This window comes from Salmo salar, chromosome 18 (genome assembly GCF_965601325.2).
Source record: "Salmo salar chromosome 18, fSalSal1, whole genome shotgun sequence".
In the NCBI taxonomy this organism is placed as follows: domain Eukaryota; kingdom Metazoa; phylum Chordata; class Actinopteri; order Salmoniformes; family Salmonidae; genus Salmo; species Salmo salar.
The window spans coordinates 82,937,243-82,962,658 of NC_138308.1; the positions used below are offsets into that span (position 1 = coordinate 82,937,243).

At 43.4% G+C, this 25,416-nt stretch overlaps 2 protein-coding genes across 9 annotated transcripts; both read left to right on the forward strand.

The window, feature by feature from the left end:
• Positions 1-6,462, forward strand: ccs (copper chaperone for superoxide dismutase). Of its 2 annotated transcripts, none has more exon segments than NM_001140314.1 (8): positions 1-44; positions 2,582-2,654; positions 3,158-3,295; positions 3,689-3,863; positions 4,167-4,227; positions 4,620-4,697; positions 4,927-5,030; positions 5,202-6,462. In NM_001140314.1, coding segments are annotated over 8 exon segments (813 nt in total). In that variant the 5' UTR covers positions 1-20; the 3' UTR covers positions 5,362-6,462.
• Positions 6,434-25,173, forward strand: rbm14b (RNA binding motif protein 14b). 7 transcript variants are annotated; one of them, XR_006760501.2, is made up of 9 exons: positions 6,434-6,679; positions 13,999-14,149; positions 14,511-14,715; positions 15,655-15,782; positions 16,349-17,334; positions 18,427-18,498; positions 18,719-18,979; positions 21,218-21,300; positions 22,137-25,173. XR_006760501.2 is itself a non-coding variant. In XM_045701438.2 (8 exons), exons 2-8 carry the CDS (start codon positions 14,006-14,008, stop codon positions 21,225-21,227), a joined length of 1,806 nt encoding a protein of 601 aa, XP_045557394.1. In that variant the 5' UTR covers positions 6,434-6,679; positions 13,999-14,005; the 3' UTR covers positions 21,228-25,173. The 7 variants fall into 7 exon arrangements, 5 of the variants coding, with proteins under 5 accessions (XP_045557394.1, XP_014011732.1, XP_014011733.1 ...); XR_001322208.3 differs by having other exon boundaries at positions 18,719-21,300; XM_045701438.2 differs by having other exon boundaries at positions 21,218-25,173.
• The last annotated feature ends 243 nt before the right edge of the window (positions 25,174-25,416 follow it).

Sequence of the window (25,416 nt, forward strand, 5' to 3'; positions counted from 1 at the left end):
CAACGACGTGCTGCACAAAAATGGATACAGACAGAATTACGAAGGTTTGAACCTGTTAATATTCTTTCTTCAAATGACAAGTTGTACATGTTGCTTTCCTTGTCTTATTGGAAACACTGCGTGTCAATACTGAACGTTAACAAGCGCTTATTTAGTAAGACTGCTTACACAACAACCGGATATTGACTGTAATACAGTAGCTAGCTATCAATCATTAGTATTCAAATGTATCGTCATTAAAATAATTTTATTTGGGACAAATCATTCACTAAACGTCAACTAAATCTTGTAATGAATAATGCAGAAATTGAGCAAGTTGAGGTGACTAAACTGCTTGGAGTAACCCTGGATTGTAAACTGTCATGGTCAACGCATAATAAAGCGTTCCTCTGCCATCTTATCAGCATTATCAACAAGGCAGTTCCTAAAGGCCCTGGTTTTGTCGCACGTAGACGGGTGGGTATAATTTGTGGAACGTTCCAACAGGAATCTTTTCCAAAAACTTCGTAAATAAGTTTGCCAACAAACAACGCATACAAAGTTGTATAGAGGCAGATTAAGATGCCGGGTAGGGAGTGGGCAATTTATTTACGTTTTTCACTCACCACATTTATTCCGAAAAAATGTCTGTTCTCACTCTGGTAGCCTATGGACTGACATTAAGAATAAGCTACGTGGTGAGTTGATGACTATTCGACAGCTAGTTAACTAGGTGAATTGATCATGCTACTTTGTTCGTGTTGTATGTTGGCATCCTTGTACTTTACGAAGTCTTTGGAACAGATTCCTGTTGGAACATTCTACCCACCTGGACTACTATTCAGTCGTGTGGTCAGGTGCCACAGAGGGATTTAGGAAAATTGCAATTGGCTCAAAACAGGGGTGCATGGCTGGCCCTTAGATCTAACTTTAGATCTATCTCTCCTGGCTAAAAGTGGAGGAGAGATTGACTTCATCACTACTTGGTTTTGTGAGAGGTGTTGAGTCTACTGAGCTGTCTGTTTGAACTACTGGCACACAGCTCAGACACCCATGCATACCCCACAAGGCATGCCACCAGAGGTCTCATCAGTCCTCAAGTCCAGAACAGACTATGGGAGGCGCACAGTACTACATAGAGCCATGACTACATGGAACTCTTTTCCACATCAAGAAACTGATGCAAGCAGTAACATATATGTTCTTTTAACAGATAAAAATACACCTTATGGAACAGCGGGGACTGTGAAGCAACACAAACATAGGCACAGACACATGCATACAAACACACAATAACGTGCGCACTATACACACATACACATGGATTTTGTGTTGTAGATATGTGGTAGTAGAGGAGGGGCCTGAGGGCACACACCTAATGTGTTGTGAAATCTGTTGTGAATGTATTGTAATTTCTTTTGTATAACTGCCTTAATTTTGCTGGACCCCAGGAAGAGTGGCAGCCACTAATGGGGATCCATAATAAATACAAATCTTGCCTGGTAACTATTGTTTCATCAACAATTGATGTTGAAAGCAGCATTGTTGAGTAACTAAAGTAACCCTAGCCAGCACATAACTTTGAGACGCAAATGTTTCTTAGAGATTGGTTGTCCTATTGTTATTTTGCATACAACCTTCCCACAACGTTTTGGAAATGGTACAGCATACCCAGCTAGCACATAATGTTCTGAGAAACGTGTTCTTAGGTGGAAATTTCACTACTTCAGCATATTTATTTTTTTACCTTGTTCTGTTTAAAGTCATGTTCTCAGAACATTCAGAGAACGTTAAGAAACAACGTTCTTCTGTGGGAACTTCAGTACTTCAGCATAGCGTCATAAACTGTCGCTATCCTCCATCACGTTAAGTGTGTTGGCCGCAACCACTAATTGGACACTTGATCTTAATGATTGCTTGTTTATTTTGAAATGGGGGTCTGTTTGAATAGACTAAAATGAACAGCTTTGTATGAGTAAAAACAACATGGCATGCTAGCTCCATCCTGGTGGCACTGTGGACTAATTCCATGGATAGAAAACAGAAGATCATAGTTTCAAATATCACTGACACTGTGTCTAAGCAAATTAATTAACATGTGTCCTACTTGTGCTTAAAGTTCAAAACAGTTATCCCAATCTAAGCCAGCACTATTATTATATGTCTTATTGAAACATGTTCTCAGAACATTATTTAATTACCTTCAAATAACCTATAATTTCTGTTCTTAGAACATTAATAAAACCTCCCAGGAAAACTTTCAGGGAACCATAGTAAAATGTTCTCAGTTCTCAAATGTTCTCACTTTAACGGGCAACTCTGGCACTCCCTCACCTCCCTGCAACCTAAAAGTTCCACTTCTGTTCACAGAACGTTTAAAAAACATTCCACTTTACCAGTCAGGAAATGTATGGCTTCGTTTCCAGAACCTATGGGAAACCAAAAACGTATGTTCCCACAACTTCCAAGGAACCAAATGTGCAAGCTGGGATGTTGGCTTGCTATATCAAAGCATCATTTACATCCAGAGATTGATAGCTATACTGACTGTACTTTGAGGACCTAGCTAGCTAAATGCTCACTATTTCTCTATTACGTACAGCTGGAGTTTGCAGTGCAGATGACATGTGACAGTTGTGCAGAGAAAGTCAGAGCTGCACTGGAAGGAAAACCAGGTACATTTTTACCTTTCCATTCCAGCACTCAAATGAGTTATTAGTGTAGTAGGCTAGTAACTACACTTTTGCTAGTGTGCACAACAGAATACTCGTTAACTTAGTTGTGTATTGCTCCTAGGCTTAATATCAATAGTTACACATTAGAACAAGGTGTGAATGTTGTTGTTTACTTAGCTATTATTATTGTATTGCCATTCAGTAGGCTGATACAGGGGCCGCTCTTGCTTTTGGTAAACAATTTACCCTGGAATGAAACCACTGGGCCTCTCCATGCATTCCAAGATATGTATCAACCTAAAGCCATCTAAAGCATTTAACACACAGCAGTATTTGTCACAGTGACAGATCTCCTTTTATTTTACTCATTTGTCCCCTGTGTTTTCTCCTCCTCATCTCTTCTTGCTCTCTTATGCTCCTCATCCTTTCTTTCTGTTTTGTCCTCCTCATCATTCATTCCATCTCTCTACATCCCTCTCTCCTCTCCTTTATCCTGTGTGCAGGCGTGCAGTCGGTGAAGATAGATGTTGGGAAGGAGGAGGTTCTGGTGGAGTCTGCTCTGACGTCCCATGAGGTGCAGGATCTCATAGAGAGCACTGGGCGCAGGGCAGTACTAAAGGGCATCGGAGGAACAGAATTGGGTACGGGCACACTGAGATGCATGAACACGGATGAAATTGTATATGATGTACATCATTGTCCGCTTTTGTCTGTCAAAAGTACAACTCATCTCTACTTGTTTTTCAGACTAATTGAATATGTGAATTTTTTGGGGTTGGACAATGATCTCCGTTGTCATTCAACCGGCAATGGATGACTCCCATTGCAAAAGCATTGGCTCCATCCGAAATACTCAGACACAAAATCCCAATGTGGCCACGGCCCATAGAGTTAGATAGAGGACTCTAGATGGATAAAAAACAGTTTTGGCATGGATGTTGTCACAAGTGTATTTGGCAGCATATGTGCATCTGTATGTGTACTATACTGTGAGTGTGTGTACTGTATATGCAATGTTTGTGTCTGTGTATCAGACCTGGGTGCAGCGGTGGCCATGATGGGCGGTAGTGGTCCTGTCCAGGGGGTGGTGCGGTTCCTCCAGCTGTCTGAGGAGCGCTGTCTGATTGACGGGACCATTGATGGTCTGGAACCTGGCACCCACGGACTCCACGTCCACACGCTGGGAGACCTCACACAGGACTGCCAGAGGTGATCTTTGTGTGTGTGTGCGAAACATGATATATTATCAACCCAAATGCAAATCATATTCATTATTAGTGCAGAGGTATTTTTAATAATATGTAAAAAATGTAATTGTACTGTATGCATTGTTTTGCCCACAATTTTCTACAGCCTTCAGAGTTTCCTCAGTCAATTTTAAAATAACCCTTGAATAGATCAGTCGCTTTATGATTCCATCACTGTAGCTCATAAGGTCACAGTTGCACCTGCTTGACCCAGAGGATCATGGGAGTGGATGACTCATGTTTCTCTGCCTGTGTGTTTGTACAGCTGTGGAGAACACTATAACCCCTATGGGAGACAACATGGTGCCCCGCAGGACCCAGACAGGGTACAGTTTCCTTGCCTTCTTCTAGAGTAGGGCTATACTGTATAGTTCTGTTTAGTTCCTTGTGAAACTGGGGTACATTCTTTCTGAGATGTTATGCTTTCAGGAAGTACCTTTTTACTGTCTCAGAGACGATATACAATGCATTCGAAAGTATTCAGACCCCTTTCATTGTTTCACATTTTATGTTACAGAATTATTTTTAAATATATTAAACAAATAAAACATCTCATCAATCTACACACAATACCCGATAATGACAAAGCAAAAACAGGTTTTAGAAAATGTAGCAAATTTATTAAAAATAACAAACAGAAATACCTTATTTACATAAGTAATGGATGTGATATTCATGGTATTGGTTGTGATATTCAGTTAAATGTGTTTTCTTTTAGCATGTAGGTGATCTGGGGAATATTGTGGCCGGACCAGACGGTCGAGCCTCATTCAGACTAGAGGACCCTGAGCTGAAGGTAACACACACACACACCCCTACCCCTTTTGGTCTAAAACCTATGTATTTACATGGGTAGTGACATAGGTAGGTACAGTGTAATTACAGTAAAGGCATTGAGTACATGGTGTTATACCAGCTTGGGGAATGCACAATTGAATACTGAGCACAGCACACTGGTCAGTGGTACCAAGCATTGACAGTAGCCACTCTTACCCCTCTGTCACTTCCTGCTTTACTTTCTGCAGGTGTGGGACGTGATTGGTCGGTCTCTGGTGGTGGATGCTGGGGAGGATGACCTGGGAAGGGGGGCTCACCCCCTCTCCAAACTAACCGGGAACTCCGGCCAGAGGTGAGCTCATGGTAGAGGAGAGACGTGGGTAGCGTTTGGAAGGACTTACTGTAGGTCAAAGTTGAATTAATACATTTTATAGTGAAAAGTGCTGATCTTTTCTATTTGTTTCTCTTTTCTCTCGCTCTCTATCCCCCCTCTTTCTGTCTATCTATTGCTCGTTGGGTACAGGCTGGCCTGTGGGATCATCGCTCGCTCCGCTGGCCTGTTCGAGAACGCCAAGCAGATCTGTGCGTGTGACGGGGTTACTCTGTGGGAGGAGAGAGACAGACCGCTGGCCGGGACGGGTCGCAGCAAGACCACTACAGAGACACCTGCTGCTCACCTGTGACCTGTTCAGGAGGATGTGATGTTACAGAACATAAAAAAATACATGTATTGTGTAGAATGGATATGTGTGTCAGCTGGAACACGGAACCCTGTCAGCACTATTAATTATATTTCTATCTGCAACGTTCAGAACGTTTCGTAACACAGAATACACCCATGAACGGCCTACCTCACTGGCTGTCGCTGATGATGTCACACTTACTGAAGTTGCACTGAGAGCGAGGGAGGGTAGGAGAAAAGAAGAGGAGAAACCGAAACCAAAGTATTGTCTATTCAGCTATAATAATTATTGAATTGCCATATAGAAACGACAGCAAAATAATATGATATAGGTTTCTAGAGACTTAGTCATCTCCCATATAGGCAAGATCACGATTCCAAGCCCAAATATCCCATGTTGACTATTCTGTTGTCAACTAAGTTTAACAGTTTTGTACTGTTAAGCAGTCAATGTTGTAATTCTGTTTGATTACAATTTCATACTTATCTCAACTGCTTTACTGTCTAAATATCTGTCTCTTGATCTCTGGATGTGCTCATTGTGTCATTGTGTGTTTTTGAAACTGTGGGGGTTGATTGACTTGATGGTGACTGTTTTAGTGGTTCAATTACCTGTTGGTAGAATGCCATTCTACTAGGGTGAATCTCAGGTCTTTCCTCGCATCCTCTCTCTGTACCTTCTCCAGTCACATTGGAGGTGAAGATCACCTCAGATTTTCTCCTCCGATGAGTTTGGGGGATTCGAGGAGCGAGGAAGCGATTAAATACTTTAGGGCAGCAGGTAGCTGGGTGTTGGGCCACTAACTGAGGGGTCGATGGTTCGGGTCCACAAGCTGACTAAGTGAAGAGTCTGATGTGCCCTTGAGTGGGGCGCTTGACCCTTGTTGCTCCTGTGGGTCGTTCTGGATACAAGCGTCTGCTAAATGATTCAAATTGAGCAGTTTTCATGACTTGAATCATGATTATATCAAAATCTTTGTAGCTAGTGTTGTAAGTGATTTTGTTTTTCTTTCTCAAGTTAAGGAAAGTTATTCATCAACTTTTCTCAGTGAAATGACATTTGCAATAAAAGGCACCAGTTGCCCTTTGGACTATGGTGAAACCTGTCTATGAATTGATGAATGACAGACTTTTGTTATGTCGAAGCATGCTGTAAAGCCACTTCTTTTAATAGCCTATATGTTAGAAAATGTAATACGGCGATTGTGAAGAATCAGCATTCTGGTGTGGCAGCCCCCCAACCCCCTGACTTCCCCATTGGTGAAGCCTTCTAAAAAACGGAAGTAGGCGCTACCATTTTGAAACACGGCACTGCTTAGGTAAGTAAGATGGTAGATTTATGTACCTCTTTTATTCGATTTATTTACTAAAGATGAAAAATATAAGTAACGTTTCGTAGAAATATGAGGGTTTTATTCGTTTTCAGCGGAAGAACCAATGACACGAAACACGAAAGCGTATTGTCGTTCCATTGAAGACATTTTCGCTATCGTGCAATGTATCCGTTCCAGTGCGGAAAAATGCTCTGACTAACATTTCCAATGTAACATTGTTTTGTTATATGTCCACCATTCATCCGATACAGTTCGTGTACTGTTTTTGTAGATTGGATTAATGATAACAAAACAAAGGCATCGAAACCCCATTTCCAGCTACTTAGGCAAATCGTCTCACATTTTCGCCGCGAGGTTTGTTCAGTTTCGGTCACACCAACCAAAACCTAAGCATCCTCTCCAGTCCATATGGGTAATTTTAAAGAAAACATATGTCGTCTATCAATTGTTTTCTCAGTCTTAGCAGCGAATTGGAAAGTCATGTAAACCCGAACCACGTTTTTGATACATATCTGTAACGTCGTTCGGGAAATTCCCAATGGCAGGGTTGCCAGGTGAAGCTAAAATTTGTAGCCCAGTGACCTCTGAAAACCCGCCCACAAGGCCTGAAAACTAGCCCAAAATGTTTTTCGGCTGCAAGGGAGGAGTTGCAACATTTATCCCAAAAACCTTTTTCCATAACGTTATTGAGCGAATTAAGAAGGAATATCGACGTATTTTTTAAAAACGACGTAGGCTAAGAAGAAAATCCGGTTTTCCATCAAAATAATAATTCTTGCCAGTTTAAGAATATGTCGCAAGAGAAAAGATAAATCACCCTTATTAAACTCTCCTGATAATTTTCCATAAATTGACGTTATTTAACTTGTTTTGACTGCTATGATTGAGCAATAAGGCCCGAGGATGTGTGGTATTTGCCCAATATACCACAGCTAAGGGCTGTTCTTAGGACATAGCCTTTAGCCGTGGTATATTGGCCATATACCACAAACCCCTGAGGTGCCTTATTGCTATTATAAACTGGTTACCAACTTAGTTAGAACAGTAAAAAGTATGTTTTTGTAATTCCCCTGACACACATCTGATATACCATGGCTTTCAACCAATCAGCATTCAGGGCTCAAACCAGCCAGTTTATAATTGTAAATAAATCCAGTTTGCAGCATGTGCATAACTATAGATAAATCAGACAGGAGAGTTTGAGTGATGAAAGTGGGACAGAGGATCTCGAAATCTCTGCAAGAAACACTTGGATGAATGTATTTTTTTTTTAAGTTTATTTATTTTCTGGCAATTGTGCCATTATTATGTGCCAGATGTTAAGACTACAAACCGTTATAAATGGCCTATTTGCAAGATTTACTTGTTATGTCATAGGCTACTGACTAAAATCAGGGGTTATAATTGCAATTAAACTTTTCCATGGTTTGCTGAGCTAGATGCAGGTAGCCTATAGCCCCTGATATACCAACATCTAATTTCAGGTAAAAATCCACAATGAAACTGACATTAAATGTGGAGAATGATACATTTACAATAGAGCTGTGACGATGATCACAATTGATAACTTCCCATTTAATTAACTAAACATGGCCATTAAAAGTTGCATAATAACACAAGGCTACAACAACAAACTGAATTCTAGGCAATGTATTACATCTGGTTGCCAGCTCCAGGTAGGCTACACAAGTGGCACAAATTTATTTGCAATGACTCCAGTGATATCGTCATTTCAATATATATGTATTGTGTGTGTGTGTGTGTATATATATATATATATAATTTTTTTAAGTATTTTCTTAACGCTAGTTCTTGAACTGCATTGATGGTTAAGGGCTTGTAAGTAAGCATTTCACGGTAAGGTCTACCACCTGTTTTATTCGGCACATGTGACAAATACAATTTGATTTGAAATGGTTGGCTACAGTAGCCTGCAATGGCATATAAGTTAATACCCTACTTGATGGCCAACAGATGCAAATACAGACAATCATTCTCCACAATTAATGGAATTTTCAATGTGGACTTTTTTCCATAACACAAGCTACATAACCATTTCCACTCGCGCAGTCCTGCAGACCCTTGAACTGAGCATGCGTAAAACCCTTCGCTTGATACTGTTATCCATAAGAAAAGTCTACATCAGAATGCAGTTTACTTTAAGCCACCTCTGAACGAATTTATCTAAAGAGCTCTAGTGCGCAGTAAGTCGTTTTTTTGTATCAGTTCTAGCACGTTAATATGTTTTTTTTTTTTTATGGTGTTTCCATAATGAGGATTCTAAATAGCTCACCGACAACTGGTCAAAAGTTATCACGACGTGCACGCGTGCTACTCTGTCGCGGTGACTCAGCTTCCTCTGCTGCAGCACTCTCTTCAACCAGCGATCTCAACGCACACACACACACACCCCTCCGGCCCTCCCCCTCTCCACCATTCATTCACATGCACAGTAACAGTCTGCTCACTGCCTGATAGTCAGCAGCAGCAGGTCACAGTGAAATATATATATATATATTTTTAGAAATGCCATAGAGGCCGCGGTGCAATTTAGAAGTAGACCAAAAACCTGCCACCCGCGTCCCATACATTTTCCCCGCAGATTGTTTTCATTTTTATTGCAACAATAATAACAATATTACACATCAATACAGGGACATTCCTGTGAATAAAATGAAATAATAAAATACCAAGGGACCATAAAAAAAATAAAAAAATAATTCAGGACATTTTAGATGTGACAAGGCAATGAGACGTTAACAAACATCCAGAGACAAGCCTTCTAATATTTTTTTCCCTACTTTTTAACTTTCACAAGTTTGAGGGATTTGTAAAATTGGAAAGTTCAATGAATAAATAAATAAATAAATAAATAAATAAGGAATTTTCCCACCCTATTTACATTTTGTAAATATAATATTTGGCCAATAGAATAATAATGTTGATAAAATAGTTATGATCGGAATTTACAAGGATAAGCATAATGCCATTTTATGTCATCAAAGGTAATTTTGGAGATTTTATACACAACCATTCATGAATTTCAATCCATAGTTTACTAGAATGAAAAAAATACATGTTCTAAAGATTCTGAATCAGAGGAGCAAAAAACACAAGGTGTTTTGTCAAAATGTAACATTTTGTGCAATAAGTAATTAACAGGGTAGATGTGAGAAAATATTTAAAAATTAGTTTCTTTAAAGGTTGGGATAACTGGACAATTAAGGTAAAAGGTCATGGCTTTTGACCATAGCATGGGTTGGACACTTCCATAGCAATATATTGAATTATAATCACAAAAAATTACTTCATTAACTGCCAATCGTATCCACTTATCATTGAATTTTTCATCCAAAAGGTTCAAGTCATTCATTTGTAAACTTGGTAAAGTGGAAACAACCTCATATTATAACAGTGTTCTTAATAAGTCCAAGTAAAGGAAGTGAAAACGCTTTGCATATTCTCTCTGAGTAATATTAACCTGAAATTTCCTAATGAACTCATCAAACGGCAGAAACTCCCCAATGTTGTCTAACAAATCACATACAAACTTAATACCCTTGTCAACCAAAGGCCTTTGAAAATGGATTTCCTAATTCATTTTAATAGTGCTATTATTCAAATCACTGTTATATGGGGGGATATTATTTTCCAGAATATTTTTTATTCTGGTGTAACTTTAATTTTGGAGGGTCAAAATCACATTTCTTTTGGAATTCAAGTTAGAGTGTGTTAAACAGACTGTTAGGGATATGATACCACATAGAGGTAGGATTAGACAGATGTCATTTCAACCGTTTAATTTAGGAAAAGGGCAGTATCATCTGCAAATTGACTGAAATGTATCTTAACCAAAAATACGGAAGTTTACAGACACTTAGGTTGGAGTCATTAAAACTCGTTTTTCAACCACTCCACAAATTTCTTGTTAACAAACTATGGTTTTGGCAAGTCGGTTAGGACATCTACTTTGTGCATGACACAAGTCATTTTTCCAACAATTATTTACAGACAGATTATTTCACTTATAATTCACTGTATCACAATTCCAGTGGGTCAGAAGTCCACATACACTAAGTTGACTCTCTTTAAACAGAAAATTCCAGAAAATGATATCATGGCTTTAGAAGCTTCTGATAGGCTAATTGACATAATTTGAGTCAATTGGAGGTGTACCTGTGGATGTATTTCAAGGCCTACCTTCAAACTCAGTGCCTCTTTGCTTGACATTATGGGAAAATCAAAAGAAATCAGCCAAGACCTCAGAAAATAAATTGTAGACCTCCACAAGTCTGGTTCATCCTTGAGAGTAATTTCCAAATGCCTGAAGGTACCACGTTCATCTGTACCAACAATAGTACGCAAGTATAAACACCATGGGACCACGCAGCCGTCATAACGCTCAGGAAGGAGACGCGTTCTGTCTCCTAGAGATGAACGTATTTTGGTGCAAAAAGTGCAAATCAATCCCAGAACAACAGCAAAGGACCTTGTGAAGATGCTGGAGGAAACAGGTACAAAAGTATCTATATCCACAGTAAAACAAGTCCTATATCGACATAACTAGAAAGGCCACTCAGCAAGGAAGAAGCCACTGCTCCAAAACCGCCATAAAAAAGCCAGACTACGGTTTGCAACTGCACATGGGGACAAAGATCGTACTTTTTGGAGAAATGTCCTCTGGTCTGATAGAACTGTTTGGCCATAATGACCTTTGTTATGTTTGGAGGAAAAAGGGCTTGCAACCTGAAGAACACCATCCCAACTGTGAAGCACAGGGGTGGCAGCATCATGTTGTGGGGGTGCTTTGCTGCAGGAGGGACTGGTGCACTTCACAAAATAGATGGCATCACGAGGGAGGACAATTATGTGGATATATTGAAGCAACATCTGAAGACATCAGTCAGGAAGTTAAAGCTTGGTCGCAAAAGGGTCTTCCAAATGGACAATGACCCCAAGCATACTTCCAAAGTTGAGGCAAAATGGCTTAAGAACAACAAAGTCAAGGTATTAGAGTGGCCATCACAAAGCTCTGACCTCAGTCCAATAGAACATTTGTGGGCAGAACTGAAAAAGCGTGTGCGAGCAAGGAGGCCAACAAACCTGACTCAGTTACACCAGCTCTGTCAGGAGGAATGGGCCAAAATTCACCCAACTTATTGTGGGATGCTTGTGGAAGGCTACCCGAAACATTTGAACCAAGTTAAACAATTTAAAGGCAATGCTACCAAATACTAATTGAGTGTATGTAAACTTCTGACACAATGGGAATGTGATGAAAGAAATTAAAGCTGAAATAAATCATTCTCTCTACTATTATTGTCACGTCCTGACCAGTATAAGGGGTTATTTGTTATTGTAGTTTGGTCAGGGCGTGGCAGGGGTGTGTTTGTTTCGTGTTGTCGGGGTTTTTGGGTATTGTTCTGTTTTGTATTTTATGTTTTTTCTATGTTGTGTATTTCTTTGTGTAGGCCTGGTATGGCTCTCAATCAGGGACAGCTGTACATCGTTGTTGCTGATTGGGAGCCATACTTAGGTAGCCCTATTTCCACCTGTCTTTTGTGGGAAGTTGTTTTTGCACTGCTGTATTTTAGCCTGCAAAACTGTTTAGCTGTCGTTCGTTTTTTTTCGTTTTCTTGTTTTGTGTAGTGTTCCAATAAAAGTAAATATGAGCATTCACATACCCGCTGCATTTTGGTCTACTCACTACGACGGCCATGACAATTATTCTGACATTTTACATTCTTGAAAAAAGTGGTGATCCTAACTGACCTAAGACAGGGAATTTTTACTAGGATTAAATGTCAGGAATTGTGAAAAGCTGAGTTTAAATGTATTTGGCTAAGATGTATGTAAACTTCTGACTTCAACTGTATATCATCAAGGGCTTTTCAGCCTATTCAGCCTATTGGCATAGACATGGGCTAGTAACTTATAGTCAGTTACCAACAACGTGATTGTTCTCCAATTGTCTAAGTAAAGAGAGTCCTTCTTTGGTTTGGGTATTAGAACTATTTGTCCCTGTCAGAAGGAGGTAAGAAAGCATTGTCAATAACCTCTTTGTTGACCGAAAGCAATAACTCTCTAATATCAGGCCAAAAATCTCGATAGAATTCAGCTGTCAGGACATTCGGTCTAGGGGATTTACCTATAGGAATTAATTTAATGGCTTGGTCCAACTCAGTAATACCTATATCGGAATCACAGAGTTGCTTAAACCTTTCTTCTATAGGGTTAACAGAGTTATTAGCAGAATCAAAAAAGGAATCCATGTCGCCTTCCGAAAGATGAGATTGGTACAGTGTACTGTAGAAAGAGTGTATTTCCTTAATAATCACTTCAAGATCATCAGATATAGTGTGGTTTACATAAATTAATGAAATACTATTCCTAGTCTGCCTACTTTTCTCCAAATGAAAGAAATAAGATGTGTTTTTTCCACCTTACTCAATCCATTTGGCCTTTGAACGGATGAAGGCACCCTGTGCTATATCGTTGTATATGTCGTCCAGTTAATCGTTTTCAAAGTAGCCCAATTTACCGGAATTCAATCGTGAACATGACAACACTGCCCAATGGTTCAAGCATTTAAAAAACTTTTTTTTTTACTTTGTCTCGTGCTGCGCCATTAGAACAAAATAGTTTTTCCCTCTCCAGTGATGCCTCAACTGAAGTCGGTTTAGTGATGTAAATATAAGCTTTTCGTTGGACGGTGAATCCCATGTGCATATACGACTAATACAACTTGAAAATTGATCTGATCTCAGTGGAAAGGCTACTATGTATAGCACTTTCAGTATTCTATACATGTGCTTGGTACAGAAAAGTACATTTTTGTGCTTTTCGATTTACAGCTAGCATAGCAACTGCCCTAAACTGTTGTGATAAACCTGCAGGGCAGCCCAGTGCTTCTTGACCTGTAAGAAATAAGGTCAGAGGTCAACATGTTGCATGATAGGCTAGTAAGGCTACATAACCAAGTTTCTATGGTGTCTTCCATATAATTACATATTAGAACTCTATGGTGTCTTCAATGTTGTTATTCTGCATTGTGAAATATTTTCTTGACACATACTTCCTTTTCCCCTATGGTCTCGTCATTCATTTTGTCAGCTCTTGCTTTCTCCCTTATAGGTGTCTCTTGGACTGGTTGGTTTTTGGTGTTTCCAGCATCGTGGACAAGTACAAGTTCAGAATGTTTTGTCTTTTACAGTATGTTCACTTGTCTTTCTCTCTCCCTTGTCCCTTGTCTGCCTGTATCTATCTGTCTGTGTCTGTCCGTATCTGTGCATGTCCCACCACAGCTCCACCATGGACAAGAGCAACACGGTGAAGCTCTTCGTGGGCAACCTGGCTCTAGACACCACCCAGGAGGAGCTTTCTGCCATCTTTGAGTCGTACGGCCAGGTGGTCAGCTGCAGCGTTCTCCGACAGTTCGCCTTCGTACACCTACAGGTAGGCTATAGATAGACCTTAGTCCTCCCTATGGGATATGTCCCAATTCTCTTCAGTTCTTCTAAAGTGTACACTTGCACACTCTTCGTCATGGATTTAACAATGATCTAAACGCCTTCCAGCCAATGTTTACACCAACCAATCCTATTCTTTTAAATCCCCGACGGCGAGTGCACTACAGAACTGTGTATTTGTCATTTTTAAATGGTGATTGTTTTTGTGTGTACGTAGACTACATTGAGTTGATATGGGACAAAATGTATTTCCTCATTGAGTTTTCCTCACGTTAAAGTTTCCTAATCTAAATGAATGTCTTATTATTTGTATGTTTACTTTGTTTTCTAATCAAATCTACTCCCAGGGTGAGGGTGCTGCGGAGCGGGCCATCAGGGAGCTGAACGGCAGGGAGTTCCGGGGGAGGAACCTGGTGGTGGAGGAGTCCCGGGGCAGACCTCTCCACTCCACCAAGGTGTTTGTGGGGAACCTGTCGGGCATGTGCACCACCGAGGACCTCCAGGAGCTCTTCCAGACCTTTGGTAAAGTGCTGGAGTGCGACAAAGTCAAAGGTGAGCCACGCCTCTTCTCATTGAGGGGTACTCCACGAGAAGGGAGTATCCCTACGAGGGTGTCTCAGGGGGATTTGGGATATGCAATGAACACATTTCCACTTCACACATGTATATAATACACACTTGTACATGTGTGAAATAGGACAAATATAAGCACCCACCAAATAGTAACGTTATTATAATGGTACTCATGAGGGTGAAGGGAGAGATTGCTCAGTGTGGCGAAGGGGGAAGTTGACCCTAGATGTTGATTTTGGGTCAGTTTGCATTTCCCCCACTACTAGGGCGGCAGCTAGCCTAGTGGTCAGAGCGTTGGGCCAGTAACCGAAAGGTCGCTGGTTCGTATATACTCAAGCCGACAAGGTGAAGAGTCTGTCCTTGAGCAAGGCACTTAACACTAATTTGGCTGACCCTGTAAAACAACACATTTCACTCCACCAATCTGGTGAATGTGACAATAAAACATATTTGTGTGTTTTAATGGTTAGAATTGGGGGAAGGGAAACTGATCCTAGATCTGTACCTAGAGGAAATCTCACCGCGGAGCTTACAGTACATTATGGCGTACCAGTGCTTGAAGTAGGCCGGCCGGTGTTGTCCAGTACGGAGTACAGACACCTAATTCTCTACCGCTGAAGTACTGCACCTCTTATAGAACAGGCTATTGGCTTTAATATATGACGGGTACCAGCACCCAAAATGAGTACCGTCACCTATTTCATTGCACTGCATACCGGTGATGGCTAGTTGAAAGTGTAAAGATCCAAGGTATTCTAAGTTGTTTGGGGCTTTTTCATTGTGCAACTTGACAATCAGGTAAGGTTTGTGTGTAGTTGTATAGAGCAGTAAGAAATGTGTGTGTATAGAGCGGTAAGGTGTGTGTGTGTGTGGCATGCCCGGTGTGGTTCTAACTGGTGTCCCTGTGCTCAATGACAGCCAGGCTCTCCTCTTCTGCAGGCTACGCCTTCGTGCACATGGAGAACAAGGAGGAGGCTCTTCAAGCCATCGAGGCCCTCCACGGCACCTCCTTCAAGGGACGCCCGCTCTCCGTGGAGCTCTCCAAGGTGCTGTAGCACGATGCACTGACATGGAAATAGAATCCCTTGACTGGCACCCCCCACCCCCCCATTCAAGTCAATTGGCCTTGTTAATGGAGGACCGGTGACCATTTTGAGTGTACCCATGAGGGTGCAGCCAAATTGCTGTGGTCTGAGGGGTGATGCCTGTTCTAGTGATTCTATTTTTGTGTATTACATTACCCATACTGCCCTGTCTTGTATATCCAATTCTATGATGGTGAAGGTGTTCCTGAAGGTTTAGCATGGTCTACAACTGCAGTGGTTCTCAAACCACTCCTCGCAGACCCCCAGCCATTCCATGTATTTTAATTATTCCACAGCTAGGACACCTGATTCAACATGTCAACTAATCATCAAGCCCTTGACTTGGGGAATCAGGTGAGTTAGTTTAGGACTACAACAACATTTCAAAATATTTGGGGGTCCCCCGAGGAGATGTTTGAGAACTACTGCAGTACCTATAATGCTCTGAGTTGTCAGCTAGATCCGGTTGTCTCTGAATAAAGATAGTTCCGGAAGCTCGCTAACAAATGGTGTCCGTGTCCGTGCAGGTGCAGCCCTCCAAGCAGACCCCGACGGGGAAGATCCCCTGTGTGAGCTGTGGGAAGCAGGGCCACTACGCCGGGGAGTGCCCTGTAGGGAAGTCCTCTCTGGAACAGTACCAGAGCCAGGCAGCTGTGCTAGCTGCAGCCGCTGCCGCCGCAGCCGGCCTGCCCCTCCAGGTCCAGCAAAGCGTCCACAACTCTGTCTACAACACCTCGACCTTTGACCCCACCTACGCGGCGTTGACGGGTCTCACCACCGGCACGCGAGCGGAAGGCAACCCCGTCAACCAGGCGGTGTATGGTGCCCTGGCGACGCAGGTCTACGGCGCTAACGTGGCCAATCAGCTCTATGGGGTCCAGGCAGCCAATCAGGCGGCAGCCTTGACGCAGGCGGGCGCCACGCAGGTGTACGCCAGCTCCATGAACCCCAGCCACGCCGCTCTCTACGGTCAGCTCAGTCAGATTGCCGCCAGCCCCGCTGCAGCGTCCGCTGCCGCCGCCTACTCCACACCAGTTTATGCGCATGCCATGGCTAACCACCACCACCCGGGGGCCATCTACCTGGCAGCACCTGGTGTAGAGATGCCTACGGCCGCCGCGGCAGTCAACCAGGCCTACGCCATGGCGCCGGCGCTCTATGGGGGCGCCCAGCATGCCTACGGCCACTTGGGGATGGGTGCCGCCATGAGCGCATCGGCAGACCCGTCGGCGGCCATCTTTGAAGCGGCGAGGGTGCAGCACTACTTCGCCCAGGGACAGCAGGTTCTGGCTGAGCAGCAGAACGCGGCGGCAGTGGCGGCGGCACAAGCGGCAAAGTCTGGAGAGAGGGACCGGAGTCCCCTGAGGCGCTCTGCGGGGTCCCTGCTGCCCGATCCCGTCATGAAGCCCTTCATGTACCAGAGAGCCCCCAAGCAGCGCCGGCCACTGCTCCCCACCCCCGCCGGGCGAGCTGCAGAGGAAGCAGCGGAGGCTGGAGAGGACCCCATGGCTAGGTACTACCACTTCCTTCTCTTCTTATCCAACCCTCTTTGACCCTTCACGATTTAGTTAACTTTACACCTAATTACCAGTCGAGAAAGTCCACTAAGTCGAATTTTGACTTAGTCTCCCATCATCAGTGCTGGACTAAAGTAGAAGTTAGTATTCGCCTCAATGCTTTTAGGAGCCCTTAACCCTAATCTCTTTATTGAAGCCTCTTCTACCCTCCCCAATGCACTACACCCTACACACTCTCTTCTCACTACATTACTCTGTCTCACTACAAACCTTCCTCAGTGTTCAGACTTCAGTAGTGGTAGTGGACATACTTATAGGAACTGAATTGCTCAGTACATTATCCTTAATTTCCATCAAAGACTTGCTTGACCCCTTGTACATTTTCTGAAAACCTGTTTGTGTGAAAAGACTACAATTCCCTACCGGTAGATGATCTAAATGCTCTATCTGTCCCCCTCCCTTTCTCCCTCCCTTCCTCCCTCCGTGTGGATCTTAGAGAGCAGTGCCAACAGTACGCTGAATACTACCAGCAACAGTTCCAGCAGTTACAGTAATTAGGAGAATCCTAATTTCCAGTCAAAACTTCTTTAAGTCAAGAAAGTCCACTTTAAGTCGAATTTCGACTTAGTCTTCCATTTCCGTCAGTGCAAGGCTAAGTGAAACTTTGACTTCAGTGGAAGTTAGGGTTCGCCCCAATGGTTTTAGGAGCACTTAACCCGTATTGAATCCTCTCTGACCCTCCCCAATGCACTACACCCTCTCCTTTTCACTACGTGACCCTCTGTCTGATGTTCAGACTTCAGGAGTGGTAGTGGACATACTTCCTGGAACTGAATTGCTCAAGACATTATCTTTCAATGCCATCAGAGACTCTTAACCCCATGTACATTTCCTGAAAGCCTGTTCTTTGTGTGCAAAGACTACAATTCCCCAGTAGATGATCTAAAAACGCTCTTTCTGAAAGGCTGTTTGTATAAAAAGACTACAGTTTCCTACTAGTCAATGCCTTGGTGTTAAAAGACTACAATTCCCTACTGGTAGATGATCTAAATCGCTCTATCTTTCCCCTCCCTCCGTGTGTATCTTAGAGAGCAGTACCAACAGTATGCTGAGTACTACCACCAGCAGCACCAACAGCACCAGCAGCTCCAGCAGTTACAGTACGCTACCTACCCTACCTACCGCCCCCCGAATAATGGCTCTCTGTACCCCCACTCGAATTTTTGTGTGTAAAAGACTGTAATATACAATCCCTAGTGGATAATCCCAAACCCTCTTGTCTGTCTGTCTCCCTACCCTCTTTTCTCTCGCTCTTCCCGTCTCACTCGGTTTCTCCCTCTCCCTCCCCCTTCTCTCCTTCTCATTCCCTCTCTCCCCCAGGTACTATGCGGAGTACTACCAGCAGTACCAGCAGTACCAGCAACTCCAGCAGTACCAGCAACTCCAACAGTACCAGCAACTCCAACAGCTCCAGTACGCCTACCCGCCTCCCAACCACCACGCCATGGCTGCCATCCCTGCCCACGCCATGGCGGGCCACGCCCACCACCACGGCCAACCGGCCCACGTCACGGCGCTGGACGCCGCCCTCAGGCCAGTGGTGCCCGCCGTGGCCGCCGCCATGGTGGCAGCGCCCAGAGTGTATGAGCCGCCGCTGCCGCCGCCACCGAACCGCAAGGAGGCCGTCCTCCGCCGAGCCCCCGAACTCTCCCTTCACACGCCTGAGCCCCCCTTCAGATAGTCACCTCCCTCGTACCCCTCCTCTGTTTCCCCCTGCCTACCACTGTATACCACCCTCGTACCCCTCCTCACTCTCAGCGGCTGTGTGTGTCTGTGTATATCTGTGTGTGTGGGTATATTTGTGTGTACTGTGGCGGTGGGGATTTGTGTGTGTGTGTGTGTGTGTGTGAGAGTGTGTTTGGAGTTTAGGAGTTGTCCCTTGACTACAGTAAGAACCCAACCCCAACTTGGTCCTGGTACCACACTAACAGTGCAGTTAAAGAAGGGAAGACATTCTGTCACCTTACCACCACACAATGTTTATCTATTGACTCTCAATGGTAGACAGGTGCCAGTAGTAGACAGTCCATTCCTTCAACATAGAGATGAGGTCAACAATATCATAACCGATTCTTGTACTGTCTGCGCTGTGGTGTGTTGCGTAGCTCCAGGATTGGAGGGGTCTGTGTGTCTTGTGTGTGTGTGTGTGTGTGTGTGTGTGTGGGTGTGTGGGTGTGGGTGATGATGGCTTTCTGTTGTTACAATGTAACGCACACACCCCCACGCGTGCTGCCACGTTCCCTCATTAGCTCACCCCTGGGAGATTGGAGGAACATAGGCACAATGTACTATATGAAAGTACCCTCTCCAACCCCCTCCCTCCTTCCCCCACGCCGCTGTAACCACAACACTGAAAGACACTGCTGCATTTCTGACCTGATTTACTCTGTCTATACCTTAGCCTGGGTAAACCAAATTAAATGCCGGGATCACCACTGAAACAATAGAGAGTTTAATATTCAGTCTGTCTATACCTACCTCTGACAACGAGAGAGAGCACTGAGATTAGCTGGTTAGAATATGAATGGTCTGCCTTCTATCCATACAGTTTATCAGTCAGTGTCAGTTGCAGGGTTGGGGTCCATTTCAATTAAATTCAGTGAATTTAAAATGGAATTGACCCCATCCCTGGTCAATAGTTTGGAGAAGAATGACACGTTTTAGCGACAAAGTTTTCTATGTACTGTACTACTAGAGTCTTACTGCATCAGTGCATTTTGAGAGGCCTTTTAAAGTATGAATTATTTTAGTTTCGTTTTTTTGTCATGTAAGTGGTTGTCGGGTCGATGAAGAGTACATTCTAACCCCTCAGATCAAGTATGAATTATTTTATGGATTTATAAGTAAGTTAACTTTTTAGACTTGCTAGAGAATTTCAATGAGGTTAAAGGAAAACTCCACCCAAATACTATATTTTGGTGTTTGTTTCATTAATCCATTGTTGACATAACTTGACAAAAACATTTTGGGACTTTCAACGATATGTAACTTTCAAAATACAGCGTTTTGAAAGTTACACATCTTGAAAACCTGATTGCTTACAAGCAAAACATTTTGGGACTATGTCAACAACAAACACCAAAATATTGTTTTTGGGTGGAATTGTCCTTTAACATTGTGCCTAAGCTTTGTGTGAAGTGCATATAGTGGAGGGAAGATCTCCTTTTTGAAGTGCTTTTTTTCTTACAAGTCAATCTTTTTAATCTGCGATGGAGGGAAAAGGGTTAGGATAATGTGGTTAGGATAATGTGGTTAGGATAATGTGGTTAGGATAATGTGACGTGCTGATTTTTTTTGTGGTGCGGTAATGTTCACACCGATGATATGATGATGAGAGATGGAGCAGTATCTTTCAGTCGCCCTGCTCCGACGTATCCTTGCACCCTGCTGTACGACGACTCACCACCCCCCGTACCCCGCTGTGTCCTTCTTCCTCTTTCCCCTGTGATTTTAGTGATTTAGTATTTTATCTTGCATATAATCTCTCTGTCTCTCACACACACACACACACAGTTTCATCTGTGGGATCTCGACGATCAGGAAAAAAACACACCCTTTCTTGTTATGCTTGTTGCTTGCCTTGTTTCTGACCATATTTTTTAGAACTATTTAAAATATTTCTTTTTTTTTTAACAAAAAGAAAAAAGGCATGCTTTTTAATATGTATACTACACATACCCACCATTTAAAAAAAAATAAAGAATGTTTCTGACTACTGTGAAGAAAAGAAAAAACTCAGTTTCGGATGTATTTCCCCCGTTCTTGTTTTTACGTCTTTTTTACTCCTTCCCGTCTCTCCTTCCTTGTTGTAATGACCAGACCCATATGACTGGGGACCAGGGTGGCAGAGAAAAGGAGGAGTAGCGTCTGTGTGCCCCCCCCTAGTCTGCCTCGTGGATGGGGTAAGTCTGGTCTGGGGTCAGCGCTCCTCTCTCCAGCCTCACCCAAACTCTAGGCCTATAGCACAGTCAGACAGACCCTGGGTGCGTGACAATAATATACATTTTCTCCTCAACTGTGCACTTGTTCACTTCCCTTTACTGTTGCGAGAGGAAATGATTGAAATGAGGATGTTTTTATGGTGCCAACTCCTAGAACAGGTGTATTCAACTCTGACCCTACGAGGGATCCGGATCCTGCTGGTGTTCTGTTCTACCTGATCATTAATTGCACCCACCTGGTGTCCCAGGTCTAAATCAGGCTTTGACGTCCGGAGTTGAGTTTGAGGGTTCTAGGCCATGCCTCTGCTAATCCTATGTTTTTAAGATATGTGGGAAGTTGTGAACAAGTGTATACTTCAGGAGGAAAGAGATAACTGGGACATAACCCCTCGCTGGTACATCAACAAGACATCTACTGTGTTACCATGCTGTTACCATGCGCTCATGTCTGAAAACAGCTTCCGTTACCTCTGATCTTTTTGATTTCCACTTTGTGCCAAACTAGTGTCGATTTCATGCCATTTTAATTGCAGATCCAATGTTGAGTAGAGTGGAGCGCATTACTTGCTTGCAGATGACTCCTTGTTTTAACAATGGGTGGACAAACACACACATCAGAGACCTGGGGAAGAGGCACACAGATAGAATGACTGTGGGGGGGGGTGCAAATGTCTGCTCTTACCCAACAACCTCACCACCAACAACATGTGTCTGTCTCTGCTGTGTTAGATGTGCATGTCACTCTGCTCTCTGTCCAAAGCCCCATACATACTGACCTACTATTCCAACTGAAATAGGTACCGGCCGCCCAGACACCACCCAGCAGGTGTGAGGTGAGAGGGGGAAGACAATAAACGTCGCGCAGGCAAATGGGAAGTGGGAACTCAATCTTCTCCACCAAGGTAATGAAACAGCACTGTCCCCCTCTCTGACTGTGCCTTGACCGAAACCCCCCTCTCCCCCCCTCCTCCTCGTCCACCATCACCACCACCCCACCCCCCCTCCGTAGCTCCCCCTCTCACCTGCGTTGACATTGCCCGGGGGGCTTCTTTTGGGGGTCACTGCTCACGCTGTGATGTCTTCTACCAGACTTCCAGTGACTTGTCCTGTCTCTCACCATGCAGCACCTACAGTGACTGGGGTGTCAGTCTCTCTCTGTCGTGCTGATGTGTGTCTGAGAGAGACTGTGTGTGTGTGTGTTTGTGACTGACTGTGACTGTACATGTTTGAGAGCCAGAGACCGTGTAGGTGAAAGAGTGAGTGTGTCACTGAATCTACGTGTCTGAGAGAGTGTGTGTGTGTGTGTGTGTGTGTGTGTGTGTGTGTGTGTGTGTGTGTGTGTGTGTGTGTGTGTGTGTGTGTGTGTGTGTGTGTGTGTGTGTGTGTGTGTGTGTGTGTGTGTGTGTGTGTGATGTCGTTGGTGTTTTGAGGCTTGGTACATGTGGATCCCCCGCCCCCGCTAGTGACTCCTACACCGCCGTATTCGCCGCCCCTCCCCCCAACCCATCCCCCTCTGCGCCTGTCCGCCGTACACAGCTTGCTGCCGCCGCCGCCTGCCGCCATCTTGGATCTAGGCTGGGCTCTGTGGATCAGCAGCCCCCAACTTGCCACACCCACCCCTGGCTATGGCTGTAACCATAGAGACCTAGTGAATGACAATGGACACCGTGTATGGTGGCCTAGTGGCGTCACACGGCTGGACAGAGTATAAACTCATCAGAGACTTTGTAGGGCGAGAGTTTTTTTTGCTTTGCTAAAACTGTGATGCTGGGTTTGCCATGGCTGTGTATGGGAGTTTAATCACTATTCACCACCTCCTTGCAGTTGAATGACTCGAGTCAAACTTATCTAATTAAATCCGATAAACTGACCTTGCTCTGGAGGATAACATTTGGAATAGGTTTTTTAACAGCGAGTTCCCTATGGCCCCTCTCGCCCTATCAAAAACGTCCTATAAGACAGACTGGCCCAGTAAGGGCCCAACTACCTGCAGATTCACTGTAATCTCAGGACTCCTATAGGACTTCTTTGGTATGGGGACTATTTCTCTCCTCGAGGTAGCTGCTGTCCCTACACCAACCCGCTGTACCTGTGGGTTGCAATGTGTATATCTGAATCGCCTCCTTCTGTTGAGATGATTGAATACACACACCCACTCATCTGAGTTGTCCGACATGTGGTCTGAACAGCTGAGTAGTGCGTTGTCGGTGGGGGGCAGAGACGAGACGGGGAGAGGGTTTGGTCTCCACCTCTGTCTTATGAATGAATGAAGTTAAGGAAAGGATAGATGGATGGATGGAAGGAAGGTGAGTTGGTAATGTAGGGATCTCCAGCTCTGATCTGTTCCCTAACTCTTCTATCCTGACCATGGGGGGCCCTACACGAAAGTCATAAACACTGGTGCTGCACAAAATAAACTGAGTAGTCTACCACTGCACTAGATGGTTTTTGATGTGTTTTGGCCAATATCCCTCTTAAAAAACGGTTAATGTTATGCCTGTGTTCGTTTCCTAAAAGAACTTGTAAGCCCATTTTAATACATTCGATATGAGGGTAATCGATACAAATCCCCCCCTTAAGGTTCACAGAAATAGAACTGATTCTTCAATCTCCATGATCAGGATGTGATGCTCTTTCCCACACAGTCCCCTTTCACTCTGACCTGGATGTGTGGAGGAGTCTGACTCTCTCTGGTGTTTGAGTAAATGTAGCCAGCCATGAAGTTCTCCTGGTCTGCTCCCTATTGGCTCACACTGACTGACAACCTCATGGCTTCTCCCTCTCTTCACAGCACAGGACAGGGAAGCCATCAAGGCTGCCTTACACATAGAGGCTCAATTCCGATGCTCACCCCGTTCCCTGAAGTGTGCACTTGTTCACTCCCCCTCAAGGACGGGGGGGGCAAAGTATATGTCTCCAATACCAATCCCATGGTTTTAAATCCTCACCGAGTGAATGAGTGCACATTTCAAAGAGAGGGGACAGAATTGGAATTGGGCCACAGTTTTGCACCCCTGGGTCGACACCAAGTCTACTGTCGGTCACACTTAATAACGTTGTTGCCCAAATGCTACCTAGTCACATCAAATATTACATTCTCACAAGCAAGAACTTGTAACTACGCTGTAACTAAGTTGACTTTATTGAGAATCTGGGCCCAGTCAAGAGTAGTTACAGTGTAATGGTGTGTGATTACATTTGGTTAGGGAAGAAGCTATATATAGACTTACTACAGTATAAAGGCAGCTTGATGAAGTGCTAGCTCTTATTGTTATCTAATACCTATGATCTTACTCTGAGGGATTTCATTTCTCTTGGTGTTGGAGGAGACATTTTTAGGGAGAAAGAGCATCTTTGTACAATGGATCGATGTTGAGTCATTTGTTACTTTAAGCACATCTATAGGAAAAACTTAAACAAAGAATCAGCATGCTTGACGGAGATGAAGGGGGACATTTCCACGGTGCAAAATTGTTCACAGAAAAACCCTAGAAAAACCCTAGAATTATAATCTGGCGGTGTGATTTTAATTTGACATTTTTCTTCAGTGTGTGTTATAAGAAAGTGCCTAAACTAGTTTACTATGCTTAGCAAGGCATGAACAGTGGCCTTTTTATAACGCACATTGCTGAATAAGTGTCCAATTAAATCACACTGCCAGGTGATGAGTTTTAAAGGATTTTTCACCATGAAAATGTTGCCCATAATGTATTATGACTAATGAATAACCCAATTTACTATAATGTATACTTCCCTTTCTCCTTGCATTGCTTATGTCTTGAGGCACTGTACCGTCTGCATGGCATTCCCAAATAAATGAGTTTTTAAAATAAACGCCATGTTTTATTCTCTTTTTAATCACAATAAGGCTAATTTTAAAAGCTTTTAGCAAAAAACTTGTAGCCACTTTTTTAATAAGCAGTGATATGTGCCATTTAATTATATTTTTGTGAGAAAACATTTGAGATATATGTTATACTGTACGCCTAAATCACTTTGTTTGAATGTATTATGCTGTTTAGCCTTCTGACATTCATATGGAATGTATACATGGAAAATACATAGCACGGCTGGGGG